This window comes from Natator depressus, chromosome 11 (genome assembly GCF_965152275.1).
Source record: "Natator depressus isolate rNatDep1 chromosome 11, rNatDep2.hap1, whole genome shotgun sequence".
NCBI lineage: Eukaryota > Metazoa > Chordata > Testudines > Cheloniidae > Natator > Natator depressus.
In genome coordinates, this window is record NC_134244.1 from 56,220,841 (window position 1) to 56,236,932 (window position 16,092).

The 16,092-nt window shown below is 40.1% G+C and overlaps 1 protein-coding gene across 9 annotated transcripts in view; it reads right to left on the reverse strand.

The window, feature by feature from the left end:
* The window catches only part of ANKRD44 (ankyrin repeat domain 44), a 203,032-nt gene that overhangs the window by 116,235 nt on the left and 70,705 nt on the right, over positions 1-16,092 (reverse strand). For all 9 annotated transcript variants that reach the window (XM_074967820.1, XM_074967819.1, XM_074967817.1 and 6 more), the window contains exon 2: positions 244-327. In XM_074967820.1, the coding sequence (XP_074823921.1) occupies positions 244-327 (84 nt within the window). The remainder of the gene's footprint in view (positions 1-243; positions 328-16,092) is intronic.

A 16,092-nucleotide genomic window follows, 5' to 3' on the forward strand; every position in this document is an offset into this window, starting at 1 on the left:
TGGACAAAACTTACTGTCCTTGACTGACTTGCACATTTAAAGTAATTATGGTACATGTAGGGAATTACTACCCTGTGCTGTAGATAATTATTTGTTCCAGTAATAACTAGGAATCTATTTAAGCCATGAATCTCTAGCTAACAAATATTTTCCATTTTGTTAGTTTTTTTATACTAATGGAATCATTCATATCGAAGCCATGACAGTTCATAAGCACAGTTACATACACACACAGTCACTTACCAGAGCATTAACATCCTCAGTTTTGTAGATCAACATCCGTATCTCCTCTGGATCCCCGCTGAAAATTGCTTGGACCAGTGGTGGCTGAGAACAGAAAACAATCATTAAAGGTTTGGTTTTTGTTCTTTTAAAGACAACATATTATTCCTTCTAACATTTACCAATACAGTGCACAGACATTATGCATTCAATCCTTCGCCAGTCGCAAATCAACATGAAAATCTTATAAGCAAGGTTTATTAGCTTGCACCAGGTATATCTGTATGCCTGAACAGCTAAGTGTACAGATCGGGATCCCCATTAAAATGGCAGCTTTTGCCAACAGATACCACACAGTTAGCTTAGTTGTTTCCTAGTCTAAGTATGAGATTACCAGTTTTCCCTTAGATACTACTCAGCTCTAGCTGTCAGCATATGGTGAAGTTTTAAATTACAACCACTCTATATTAGACAGTTAAGCAGAAAATAATATGAACAGCAGTGTATTTCTCAGTGATTATTATGCATCTCAGGTTATTTTACTAAAGAAAAAGCCAATAATCACAGTTTAACTACCCAAGAAGTGAAAGAATTGTCTCACTGCTTGAAATTAGGAAGTGGAATGTACAAATATATAATAAGGCAGAAAGAAGGAAAAATCTGGCACACACATTTCTTAAGTGTTGTTGACAGGGGAAAGATGACATCACTGCCAGTTAATCAGAATGTTGACTACTTCACACTCTCTCTCTCTCTCTCTAGGTTTGAATTAGGCCCACAGCACTATAGTATCTGAGTTATCAACTAAACTGACAGGAACAATCAACTTTGAAATCAACTCAATTTAAAAAATAATTGTTTCAGATACCAGACCACAGATCCTGTGCCAATGTTTGCAGTTTTACAATCGCATTTTGCCTTTTTAAAAATATTTCTCTCTCCTCCTTGGTGTATGAAAAGCCCACATAAGCAGCAGGGGAAAATGACTAAAACCCTCTATTCCTGTAAAGGGTTAAGCACATTTGAAATGCAAATTGACTTCAAGGAGACTACTCAAGAACACAAAATTAGATAAAAAGAAAAGAAGGACTTGTGGCACCTTGGAGACTAACAAATTTATTTGAGCATAAGCTTTCGTAAAATTTGTTAGTCTCCAAGGTGCCACAAGTCCTCCTTTTCTTTTTGCGGATACAGACTAACACAGCTGCTACTCTTAAACCTGACAAAATTAGATAGAGCTTAAGGGACCTGACTATACACAAAATGCTGTATAATGCACAATGTCAACAAAGTAAAGGAACGGGGAAGATTATCATTGAAAGAGGACGGAAGAAACACTGTCCTGAGTTCTTACTTGTAACAAAAGCAGGTAAAAAAATTCTGACAGACATCATTTTTAAATTGACTGTGTCCCTTTAAGAGAGCCTAATCGCAAGAAGAGGCCAGGGAATTTGGGGACTGGATGGATACACCAGATGTAAGGAGGGAATGTGGGATGGGATGAAGGAAAATGGAGAAGAGAAAAGGGTTAGTTAAGTGGAAGGTTGAGGTGAAAATTGTTCCTCTCTCCCTGTATTTTGAGGATAAAATTAATAATAATATATACATATATCCAGTTATGGATACCACACTTTAAGAAATGCTGAACACCAAAGCATTATCATCTTTCAGCTTCATCTCTCTACTTATCAGGTGTTCAGCTTGTGAAAGACGTTCTTAATTAGGTTCCCCACTACTGATGATGCTTTTGCAGTGCAGGCTTAAAGTTCTCCTCGAGCTCTTTCTCAATGCTGCCCATGTTATCGACAATAGAGCTGAGGCAGGTGAAATCACCAACAATCTCAACTGGCTGGTCGCCCACTAAGATACTAGAGCCTGCAGTATGTTTAAAATCATCAACTGGAAGAACTTCATTTTTACCCTACTTCATTTTCAGGTTGACTTTTGCCGCATAGCTTTCCAGGGCTTTATGTGTCACGACTAGCTCGTTCATTGATTTGAAAACTAGCACTATGTCGCTGGCAAAACCTACATTGGTGAGGTTCTTATCATCATGGCGTATTCCTAAACTGCATTCACTTAATGTCTAGTCAAGCACATAGTCTGTGACAGCACTGAAATGTTCTGGTGTAGCAACAAATCCTTGTCAAATGCCCAACCTAATCTGGAAGAAGGAGGTTCTTTTCCCTTTTCCAAGAACACAGCTTGAGGAGTCATCATAGAGAAGATGGAACATTCTACAGAGCTTGCCAGTGAGGCCTGTGAGTTTCAAGATCAGTTAAAGCGATTCCCTGTCAACAGAGTCAAAGGAGGCCTTGATATCCACAAATACAATGTGAACAGGGCACTTGAATTCTCGTGCCTTCTCGATAAACTGGTGCACAGATGAAGATTTGCTCTGCTGTGCAACAGCCAGGAGTCAAGCCAGCTTGTGGTCTGCTCTTACTCCTCAAGCTATCAGTGGTTTATTGCTGAAATTTTAAGTCCGAGTTGAGAATGTGCATCTGCTGGTGTTCATCATAGAAAAAGTATTGTTCTATTTGTTGGCTGACAGTGGGAAAAAATGGAGGTTGTGCAAGTTAGGTATGTGTTGATGATGGATGTAGGATGATCTGAACTGATGATTTCCTTGATTTGCAGCCAGTGCTGTTTACACATGGATGACTAACTCTACCAATGATTGTTTTCTTTTTTGGGGTGGGGGCAGGGTGCAATTTCCTAGGTTTTTTAAAACATACAGTGTGATTTTGTAAGTAATGAGACAGAGATTTAGTGTGATATTCTATTGATAGAATAGTTAAAATATTTAATTAATGTATTTATTTATAGAAAGTGTTTTGACTGAAAATTCCTCCAATTCCAAAAGCAGCAAAAATTCTAATATGAAAAAAAATTAGAATGTGAATGTCAAAAAACGCATAGTAAACTAATGGAAATGGAAATAGAGTGCATATGTCATTCATGTTTTTTCTATTCCAGATTTTGAAAATGTGTACACTTGCTTTATTGATCTGGATTTCAAGTGGTGTCAGATTCCAGAGAAGACGTCATTTAGGACGTGTACAAAATTTTCTCTTCGAAATCCAAACCAGCAGCCAACATAAAACTTTTGTTTTATTGTTCTTTTATAATAGCTATTACATTTGTGATTATGAAATGTGTCAATATTTCTTACTGTAGGAATGTGGTAGTGAATAAGTGACATTTCTTAAAAATAACTTCTAAGATTGCTTCTGCAGAGATCTTTCCAATTTTAGGTGCATTGTTTACTCAAAGAATCATGTGTGTCTTGTTACACACTGTAATAGCGAGGATGATCTCTCTTATAGAGATTCTCCCCTCCCTCAAATTTCCGTACACAAGGTATGTGCACTCATTGTGATGGGACATGCTACTCTGCTTGGTCCTGAGAGAGGCAGAAGAGTGACTGCATTAGAAAGTACCATCTGGGCCAAAGTTCTATGAGGAGAAGAAAGAGTTAATCAGCAGAACTACAAAACAACATGGGGTGAAGTCCCAGCCCCACTCACCACAGAAAACTAACTATCCTGTACTGTTTTTACTCTATATTGACACAAACAAATCTTTGCTTCCTCCAGTTTCATTATCCCATTAAGTTCCATAATATATTATACATCAACTTGATGTAGAACACTCTATAAAAAATTATTTAAAAAACCACATTATTCAAAAGGCATTTCAAGCAAAAGAGAACAAAAAAAAATCATGCAGCAAAGCAAAAGGTAGAAGGTAAAAGAGTCATACAGACAATGCAGCGAGACAGCTGACATTTTAATACGAAACAAATGAATCTATTCAAGCCTTCACAATGCTCAGAAAAGATGAAGGGACTGATTCTGCAATGCTCAAAGAATGCAAGATGAAGCCTAATATTTGTGTTCACACATTTTTTGCAGTGCCACTGTCAACAGTACAAATACAATAATCTCTTCTCTGATCCCTGTTCTATTCCTGGCTGTCAGTTTGGCTCCAGATCTTGGCTGCTTTCAGTTTTTCTTTAAATAGGCAATCTTTTGCCCTAGGGATGGCTAATGTTTCCAGGTGAATCAGAGGTTATTTCCTGCAATTCCTGGAATCCTGCAATTCTTCTACCCAGAAAACCTCAGTGACAAAGCTATGTTGTGGCAAACTTATGAGCCAAGTCACTGAAAATAACTCACAACTTTTTAAATTTTAGGTCACTTCTAAAAAGTGAAAGAGCAAAACAAATTGATTCAATTTGCCAAGAGTTTTTCTTCATACTAGCTACTTCAAACTGATCGTTTGCCCCAATTTCTGTATCTCATTTTAAAATGTGTCTGGAGATCACATCTCCAAATTACCTGAACAATTAACAAACAGTGCTTCGGAGTTAAATGGATCAAATGGAGACAGAAAAGATGCTGAAGACTGGTTAAAATCTGGCAGTATTTTGCTGTGTTAAAAATGAGGATGACCAAAAAAAATAAATGACAGGTTTCAGAGTAACAGCCGTGTTAGTCTGTATCCCCAAAAAGAACAGGAGGACTTGTGGCACCTTAGAGACTAACAAATTTATTTGAGCATAAGCTTTCGTGGGCTACAGCTCACTTCATCGGATGCATAGATGGAACATACAGTAAGAAGATATATGTACATACAGAGAACATGAAAAGGTGGAAGTTGCCATACCAACTCTAAGAGGCTAATTAATTAAGATGAGCTATTATCAGGAGGAGAAAAAAAAACTTTTGTAGTGATAATCAACATGGCCCATTTCAGACAGTTGACAAGTCCTCATGTTAAGTATCCTCACACCTTCTTGTCAACTGTCTGAAATGGGCCATCTTGATTATCGCTACAAAAGTTTTTTTTTCTCCTGCTGATAACAGCTCATCTTAATTAATTTGCGTCTCAGAGTTGGTATGGCAACTTCCACCTTTCTATGTTCTCTGTATGTACATCTGTCTTCTTACTGTATGTTCCATCTATGCATCCTATGAAGTGGGCTGTAGCCCACGAAAGCTTATGCTCAAATAAATTGGTTAGTCTCTAAGGTGCCACAAGTACTCCTGTTCTTTTTGCAAAAAAATAATGTACAGGAAAATTTGATTTATTCATCAGTTCTGGGGATAACAGACTTTTCCCCAAGCTTAAATAAAATATGTGCAATGGTAAATTATACATGATCTTTAGGATTATAAAGGGGAGATTTTCAAAAGCACATATGGGTTTCAGGAGACCAAGTCCTACTGGCTTCCTAATCTCTTAAATGCTTTTGGAATTCTCCAATTCCTTGGGACATGAAATGTCTTTAAAATTTGGGTATTGTATAGCATTTGAGCAAAATGAGAACAAAATCAATAAATAATACATGGTGCATTTGGTAAAAAATTATTCTCGCTGCATGTTTCCAGCATTGGGTGCTTCATTGTCCATCTATTTCAATACACTGTAGGACGCGAGTATTTTAGCTAGCAATCCTTTTTCATACTGTATTTATTATACAGGAAGGACAGAGATGTAAGAACAACAGTATACCTAAAAGAGTCCACAGACTCCAATAAGATATAATTTCTGAATGAAGTGAAGACCACACAGTAAAAATCTCTATGGAGATAAATCCCAAATTACAAGAAAACAAATAAACCAGGTCTACTCTACTGGCCTCTTGATAAGGAAGACTATATTGAGTGCACAGTACTGATCCTGATGGGGGCCATCAGTGCTACTACTGTAACAGCAAACCCTACTCACCTCCAATCCCATCCCAGAAAACAAGATCCAGAGTGTGGACAACGATAGTATGAACTGATCCAGGAGTTACATAGGATAAACCCAAGATAACCCCATTGGTTGTCAGCTTTACGGGCAGAAGTAACTCTGACAGCGTTATGCCCAAATATATATGCAGGGTTATGCATATACATAGACAGTAAACTATACCCTTACAGTCTGACCCCCAGATGATGTAAATCAGTTTAGCTACTTTGACATAAATGGTCTGATGCCAATTTACATTTGGCCTTCTGTCTTCAAGAGGGACCCAGCCATTTGCTTTCTAAAGAGTGAGGAGCTTTCAAAAGAGCTTTTCACTTGCTCTCTCAACCAGAAGTCAGCAAAAGAGTGTTAGGCTCAGAATGTCAAAAGAGATAAAATGGTCATCAGCAGGACAGAGCAATAGAAACCATTGTGGTGGGTCTGCTATGTCCTGAAGACTTTATGGGAAGGGGAACTCTTTATTAATGAATAGCCATTTCCACTTTGGCTGTAACTGTCCTCTTAATTTCTCAATATCCTTAAAGCCTCACTCACACATGCAAACCCACACCCACCCCTGTTCCTCACTAACCACAGATCCTCTGGAGAGAGTCAGCATCCCCTCATCTCCTTCTATGCTATGCAACAGCTGCAAACAAACACAGAAATGGAAGAAAAATTGAACTTTTGCTAATTTGTCTTTCTTCATAGTTTCATAAATCAAAAACTATCTCATCTCAGATTATCATAAACCTACACACACACCCCATGTAAACCAAAAGCTACAATGTTAATAATAAAAAGAAAAGGAGTACTTGTGGCACCTTAGAGACTAACCAATTTATTTGAGCATGAGCTGAGCTGTAGCTCACGAAAGCTCATGCTCAAATAAATTGGTTAGTCTCTAAGGTGCCACAAGTACTCCTTTTCTTTTTGTGAATACAGACTAACACGGCTGTTACTCTGAAAAATGTTAATAATAAAAACCAGATTATAATCATCCAGCCATGATCTGAAATATTTCAATTGCTTATATCTCCACTTCTTTAACTGTGCCACATTTGGGTTCGAAATGGTTGAAAATTATTCAACAAGTCAATCGCACAGGTTGTGTACATCTAAAAATCAATTCCTGCATAACTGAGAGCTAGGGGCTCACACTAATGAAGAAATAGACTCCTCATATTTATTTAACCTTCATGAGATCAGACTAATAATCTGGTTTTAAAGCTCTTCCTTACCCTTCAATCTACCTCTTATTTATAGTCATTTTCCTAGCTAAAAGGTCTGTTTTCCATAGAGCTTGGTCAAAATATCAATATTTCCATGATTACATACCAGGCTTATAAAATCATTGTCCTAACATAATCTGAAAACCCAACAATCAGATCCTGAAGTGGTCCTCAGTTTCTACCTCACTCAGGCACCAAGACCAGGATTTTTCCCCAAAATGAAGAAAATACCTTAGATTTATTTGATAAAGAACCAAATGCTGAGGATACTATATAAATAAGTTAGAGTTGCACTTTAAGTAAACAAAGCAGTATTAAAATCTCCTCAAGAAGATTCAGCTCAATTAAATATTGGTCACAGAAACTGTTCGAGGATACTTAGAAACCTTTGAAAAAGATTTCATCTTGGAGCAACTTTTAGTCCACAGGGAGATGATCTCAGAAAATGGCCCTCGCGCTGTGACTGAGACCCAGTCATTGCTGGTGCCTCTTTGTTCTTCCCTGCTATGGCTTGGAGGGAATGAAGAACTTCTGACATTTCAAAAGGGGAGGGGAGGGGAGGGCAGAGGAGGGATCATAGAGAACAGCTTGGTTTGCGCAGTCCCATTGGAAATGTTAAAGATAAGTCTCTCAAGCCTTGGGGATCTGTACTACATTACATGCTATCCAAATAGCATTACTATTGATCACTGCGACAATACAGCTATGGGGTTTAAAAAAAAAAAAAACAGCAGCAGGGGGAGGAAGTTTCTTTATCTATCTAAATGTTCTACAGGAATGGAAGCTCAAATGCCATTTTGACTGTTCTGCACAATATTTCATCACAAGAAAAGCACGGGGGGATATTAGCCAAAAACAACTATCACCCCACATTGGTATCAATTCAGTTTTCCAGGAAATTTTTTACCAGCAGATTCACTTGCACCCCTCCCTCACTTTAAAAGACTCAGTACAAAAATGTTTCCCCAGTTATTTACAGCATCGGCTAATTAATAGATAGGAAACAAATATTGCATACGGTATTGTAGCCAAACCATTTCAGGTGCTAAGTGAGAAAAAAGAGCTGTTCAAAATGGATACCTATAAAAACAGCCATGTTAGAAAAGGCTAAACATTTAAATAGTCCCATTAAACAACACAATTAGGACTGACTAGGGGCCAAGTCTTCCTCCCTCTGGACTCAATGGGATGACTGCCATTAACTTCAAACTGGAACAGAAGCAAATACCAGATCCAAATCTGGTATTCAAAAGTTCACACACATTTCTGCTCGCATTAAAGGCAATGCAAGTTATGCTGTCGATTTCATTGGCAGCAAGACTGGAAGCCCTGAACTGGGGAAGGAAACCAACTTTTCAAACATAAGGCCTGGGCCAAAGCCCACTCAAGTTGATACATTCTAGTTCTCTGTTTTCTGAGGTTATTTCTGTTCTGTGCACAAACTATTTCTTCCTGCTCTTCCTCTTTATTACTGTTAGTACATCAGTCAACTAATGACTCACGCTGGTTGCAGATTTTTGTTTCTCAGTTCCCTCTCCAAAAACTATTCTAGTATCACCAGTGCTAGTAATTGCTAGTCAGCTCACATTATTGATAGGCTCTTTCATCCAGTTTCCACTATCCACAGCAGCAATTATTCTTAACAAAACATCTCTTCCTAACCTGTCAATGAAACGCTCATCTTGTGCTGGTAGTCAGGATCCAAATTCACCATCGAGTTCAGTACAATTAAAAACCATAGTGAATACAGCTGAACACACATCTCAGATGAATAAAACTGGAAGGGGTTCTTGGGGCAGCAGGATGGTGATACTTTCCATTTCATATAAGGGAATGTTTTAAAGTTGAGCCTCAATAAGGAATTTGGATAATTCAAAGAGAAGAGAACACCACATTGATTCAATTTTTATGCAGAAAAATTCCCAGTGAAGCAATCATTAATATCTTTGTACAGGACTCTAATACTCAAAAATTCTGTGCAATCTTTGTTAACACAGGAGTTATTCTTTTCTCCAAGTGAGGTAAGAAAGAGAAGCTGCTAAATCTGCCAGTTTGAAAGATGTTTTCTTGTAAGTTAAAAGGCTTTTGCAAAAGTCTACAAAATTTGTGAGAAATAGTGATTCTCTTGTTAATTCTTTAGGCTTCTCCGGGTCCATAGGCATGCCTAAAGACAATCTTGTGACACAGGAAATGCACAGCAAATGAAGATGTGCTTGCTGCAGGAGTAGGCACAACCGCACGAACTTTAATCTAGCTAGCGGAGTAATGATAGCTGTGAAGATGTGGCAGTGTGGCCCCTGGCTGGGCTAGCAACACTAGTATGTACCCGAAGTCCCCAGCAGGCTTGTACAAGGTTGGCTCCCCGACACCAAAACCTGTGTTATATCCCCACTACCACTTAACTCTTGCTAGCTAGATTAAAGCTAGTGCAGGTATGTCTGCAAGCCCCTGTGCCCCAAGCCCGCTGCCTGGCAGGCACGCCGGGCGGGTAGAGCGGGGCAAGCCCCCACGCCCCCACCCTGCTCCCCAGCAGAAGTGCCAGTCAGGCAGAGTGGGTCGGGGGACGCCCATTTTTCTGGGGGCCCCATAATTGGCCTGGGCGTGGGTCCCGTTGGCACAGTGACTAATCCGTCACTGGTCTCTCACTCCCTTCTGACCAGGGTATTTCCAAGCAGCACAATTCCCTGCCTTCACTGTCTTATTCCAGCAGAGACAGGCTACCTAACCACACCTGCTTGCTTTCTCTTCAGATGTTAACATGTGTAATTACTACGGTTATAAGGTACCACACAGCTCCACCTGTGCAAGTCTATTTTATTCCTGAGGTAAAAGGCATTACAGCATTGGCTCAGAACAAGTATACTTATGACATGTTTAGTCCATTCTTTATACGGTTCAGGGGTCTTTGAACTGGAGTTTCCAGGAGCAGGTAAATTACAAGACAATTGGCTTCTCTCCCCAGAGTGTAGCTTCAAAAGGATGAATTCAAAGTGGGTCATGTGTATTCCCCTCACCCTCCAGATATTTCCTAGGAAAGCCACTTTACACGCAATGTCCCAAGAAGTCCTTTGAAGTTCCAAACATTTACATTAGTCAAGTCCCTAGAAAAGCTACGTACAGTCCAACAATAACACAAACAGTTGCATCTTCAATACACTGGATGCCAAAGGCACCAAGCCCAATTCAGTAAAGGTTTAACTTAATTCAGGGAAGTTTATCTTAATTCCACAAGGTTTGTCAGGATATACCAGGATACTGTCAGTCTGTCACAACATGATCTTTGCAAATACTCCAGTCACTGAGGTTACCAAACAAAGGATGACAACTTCAAGTGGAGAATAAGCAGCAAGAACAAATGACTTCAAAACACAGATCCTAATTTCATAACAAAGTCCTTAGTTTTGAAGCCAAGGATAAGCAAATAGGATATCTATGCAGCAGTGCTTATAAAAAGGGGTTCCCATGAAGCTTCAGTGATCTCTAAGCTCAACTATTCTAAGCAGTCAGGTGTGGGAAGAAAGAGGGAAGCATCTTGGGTAAGAGAGAGGTTCGTGACACAGTGGGCCACTGGAAGTTCACTACTCTCTCAGCAACTTGTCAGGTCTGACATAGTCACTACACTGCTGCCATGAGGGGCGACTGACGACATGTACCCAACCTCTTACTGCTCTGGGTCTCATTTATTGATCCATGGAACGTGTGTCAGCTTCACTATACCTAATAGTAACAAAAAATGCTTTTTTTAAATGAATTGAATATTCATGCACATGGTGCCAGATTTGTTTTCCCTTGAAATTCCTTGGTGGCAGTGAAGAGAACTTTAGGGAAAATATTCCTCAGAAAGTATGCTGTTTCCTGTTGCTTGTTTCCGATCTAGTACTGCCCTTGTGTAGTTTAGCAGCTACAATGTAATGCAAAAGTCAGATTAAGGTTGACTATAATGTTACTTGTATTAACAACATTGTAACCGTGTGAAGGTGTATATCAGTTCATAACAACGCTTCATTCCTATGTTTGCATTTGGAATGTTAAAGTTGGCCTGGAGATGGGAGTTGCCTTACCAAGTGGGAGGTCAGTCTAAGGAGACAATTCAATTAACAGTAGGATACCAAGGGAGGAAAAAATCACTTTTGTAGTGGTAATGAGAGTGGCCCATTTCAAACAGTTGACAGGAAGGCCTGAAAAATTAGGCCTGAATAAAGACTGGGAATGGTTGGGTCATTACAAAACCTAATAGTAAGGCAACTCCCATCTTTTCACGTGCTGTGTATTTATACCTGCTACTGTATTTTGCACTCCATGCATCTGATGAAGTGGGTTCTAGTTCATGAAAGCTTATGCCCAAATAAATTTGTTAGTCTCTGAGGTGCCACAAGGACTCCTCGTTGAATAAACTGTTGTAACTCTTCGTATCTTATGGTGAAGATGGAGGCAGCCCAGGAACTCAGCTTGTGCAGAATACAGAAGGCCACCTGCTAGGTAGGGAAAACAACCAAGAAAATATCCTAGCAGTGCTACCAAGCCCCATACTGGCTCCCTGTTCACTTCCAGTGCCAATTCCTCACACATTACTCTTGATCTTTAAGGTCTTCAGTTTGTTAGTACCCAGCTACATTAAAAACTACTCCTCCACTCATGAACCACTGAGATAGCTACACTCCTCTAGGGCAATGCAGCTGATAGCTCCCAGAATGAAACTCTCATTAGCTGGAGACAAGGGGCTCTCCACTGAAGGGGTGGAATGACAGCCAAGCCCAGCCCCAATCACTTTCACAGAGCATGTTGCAAGACTCATCTGTTTGTAAAAGCTGTCTCACAATAATGGATGACAAGGAATTACAGCAAGCAAACCAATCATAGAAAGTAAAAGCTGATGAAACTGAGAGAATAAGGAGCATAGGCCACTATGGACATCTCTATGCAACATTTAATTACAACGCATGGTGCTCAGATACTATGGTGTCTGGAAGGAAAACAGGTTAGATAGATAGAAAAAGATTTCAGGTTCTTAAAAAAACCCTGTATGATCTATTTTAAAAACTTACGGACCAGCTCTCAATACATTGCTAGGCAGTGCCACAGATTATTAAACCTGAAAGAACTTTAAAAAAAAAAACTAATTAAACTTTAACACTTCTGCTGTTTATTTTTGCACATCATTCAGTCTGAACAATGAAAAACTAGTTCTGTTCACTCTTTCATACACAAGCATAATTAATCTTATAAAATAGAGTGTTGTAATGTTTGGGTATCTGGAAAAAGTTTAAAATTAAAAAACATTTACATTCATTAACATATTTCTGTTAAAAACATTTTAGTGCTGTTGTTGTTTTAAAAACAAATCTATGCCTTGAGCCTCAAATAGGCTTTTATAAAACAGTAAATCATTATTTGCTCTCCAGTTCCATCGTATATAGTCTGATATTGTCTTTTTAAAATTTCCCTGTAAAAAAAGCAACATTACAAAAAAAGCTAATTAGATAATTTATGGAACTGCTTATTAGCCAAGTAAGTGGCATGTTGCCTTACAATACTTTGGTCTGTATTATTGCAACTGAGCATTATTTAGAACATTTCTCTAATGACAGCAACAAAGAAAGTTGGCGATCATCAGTTGAATTGCTAAATTCACACAACTAATTGGGTAATCAAATCAGGAGATGCAAATTTGGCCACTTCACTAAATAACTACACTGCATTACAAAAAAAACCCCAACAAATGACAACAACAACAGTAGGATTTCCCAGTCGAGATCTAGTTCACTGTCCTTTGACGATTTCACAGCCTGCACTCAAGCCCTGGTGGAGGTTGTTGGGATTCTAACAGCATTTCCTTTTAACAGTGCTTCTCTCAGACATTCCCACATTTACAGGTGTTTCTGCAGTTCAGGGAAAAACACATTAGAGGGACAGTGTGGGGGATAAATTTGTCGCCACCTATATTCTACACCTAATCAATGGAAAGGGTCAGGGCTTTGGTTTCCACGCTTTCAATCTGGTTTACATGAGCCCTATGTTTAAGCTTAATTTTTTAAACTGTATTTTCAAATGGTTAAGCTGAACACCCACAGGGCAAGGAGGAAGCCAGCGCCTCTGCAGCCAGGCACTCAGATACCACAGAATATGCTCCGAGGAGAAAGTCCAGGATATACACCTTAACACACTTAAAACTGCCGTCACCAAACAAGGACATTTCACCAGAGAATTAGATCACATCAAGGAACAGGTCACCCAAATAGCCCAAGAGAAGCTGCTTCAGCACAGGAAAAAACAAAAAACTTTCCAACCACACATCCCTAGTTGTCACCTACCACTCCACCCAGGAACCCATACCGGGCATCAAACAATTATAACCCATATTTGATGGGAACCATATCCTGAAAGAAATCTTTCCTGAACCCCCTCTTCTGGCCTTCAAATAAGCTTGCCAGGCTCATAACCAGAAGCAAGCTCCCCACAGACCAGGACACACCAACTCCAAGTGGTACCAGACCCTGCCAGAACAGACAAAACTTGCAGACATATCTCCACTGCTGTAATGATCAATACTCTGCCCTCCCCACACACAACACACCTTTCAAGATCCCTGGGTCCTACACATGCCTATCACAAATTGCATTGTACCTCATCCAGTGCACTAAATGTCCCAATAACTATGTGGGTAAAACCAGACAATCACTATGCTCTCAAATGAACTCACACAGAAAAGTGATAAGTGACAAGTGACAAAAACATCAAATCACTTGTGGGTGAACACTTTTCCACAAAGCAATTACTCCACATATGACCTCTCGGTTCTCATTCTCAAAGGAAATCTGCACAAAACCTTCAAAAGACGAGCCTGGGAACTTAAATTCATAACTTTGCTAGATACTAAAAATCATGGAGTTAATAAATACCCTGGATTTACGGTGCATTACAACAATATGTAACCTACTAAACCCTCCCCCTGTTTTGGCAGGGGTGTTAACTGGCCACTTCACCATGAATGGTCTCTTACAATATGTGTTAACTACTTTCGATAAACAATCTGTTCCACCTCCTATTTAGCTGAGTGCCTTTTCCAGACTGGAAGAAGAGCTGGTCCAATAAAAGATATTACCTCAACCACCTTGTCTCTCTTTTACTCCACAAGGCATTTTCCACATCTAAATCCTGCTTCTACTTAAAGTACTCACATCCCAGTATAGAGAATTCCCTCTCTCTGAGGCTTTCACTCTGACATTACATTAACCTAATACTAAAGCAATGTTATTAGTTTCAGATTCCTTGCTCCTCAGGGCTAAATCCAGTAGGGAGACAGTGTTCTCTCTCTCCCCAGAGGGGAACAGACAAAGGCTTCCATTGTTCCACAATGTGTCTCAAACCAGCTGAAAATAAACAACAGGGAGCAGCCCAAATGCCCGGTGCTACTCCACTTTGAGAACATGGGGCAGCTTTTTTGGTTTGGATACATTCTAAGATCAGCTGTCCCCAGTCAGTAACTTTGTTCTATCTGCACCATAATCATTTCCACCACACACTGAATTTTAGCCACTACTACTGTCATGTTAAACAAAACTGTATAAATATTTGAGCAAGTATTTGCACACCAACTGCTGGACATTTCCAGTCTGGTTTCAGGTTATGCAGCCACTCTAGTATCACGGTGCTACAATTCTGCTCTCAGAGGCAGAGCTGTGGGGAGGCACTAGCGCTAATTTGCGGCTCTGCCACGGTTTCTGAGAAAAACCTCAGGAAATACTTAAGGCACTTTTTTGTGTGCAAAAAAAATCATGTATTCTAAACAACTTCATCCTCCCCCATGAGCTCAGCCTTTGTTTCAGATAATAGAAGTGCTACAAAATTACTTGCTCTTGTAGCAAGTAGCAACTGATAACGTGCCAGGTCCTTTTGGGGTTGTTCACTGAAGTGTTATCTGACTCCATCTTTCATTGGGCTTGCTGCATTAAGAGAGTAGAGTCTGGCCACAGTGCACTCAGCACAGAGTTTGCTAAGCAGTGTTTAACAGAGATAAGGAAAGTAAACCACAGTTCTTCATCACTGTTCAGCCTCCTGCCACACTTGGCTCAGATTGGACATTTGCAGCTGTAGTCACTCCCAAGCCAACATGCTCTCTGCGGTTCAATGCGTCTCATCATTCTGCATTCAGGGTTTTAAAGCCTGCTGACAAAGTTCAACTGCCTTGAGAGGGATAAGTTAACAGCAAACTGATCCTCTGCTCAAAGTTTGCTGGACGTTCGGCAAATGGAAGGAGAGAAGATGCCAAGAGAGACCTGCATGTATAGCAGAGCCATGCCTGCCAATGACAACAATGACAAATGCTGGAGAGTAGGCTTCCTGCAAAGTATGTACACCCCTTCGTCCCCCATTATCTAGAGCTGCAAGTGTAAGGAGTTAAGCACCAAGCCATTCAAAACATACAAGCCAGACTAGATGTCTACAGTTTCCCTCCTGCCTGTTCTCCCTCTGCAGGGGATGTGACCCTTCCAGGAGCCATCAGAATGCACCCCGCTGGGGTCTGAAAATCCAGCAGTGTGAGTAACAAAAGAGCAAGAGTCCTGTATGTCTGTCCCTTTGGATGGTGGGTTATTTGTCCTGCTAGAACATACTCAACATGTTTTTAGATTACATGAAAACACACACACACACACACACACACACACACCCCCAAACAAACGGAAGGTCGCAGAGTCTAGCACCCAACAGTTAGAAAGACCTGATTTAAAGCTGCCTGTGGCGTCCTTGCCCTAGACTCCCCTCTCGCCTCCGCCTTTCATCCTGCTCTCACTTCCTGTGCCGGGCACCACAGTGGCCCCTGACTAGTGGGAGGAGCAATTGCAGGGGGATTGATGCTCAGCCCCTGCAGCCCAGGGATGAAGCAAGCCCATGAAACAAA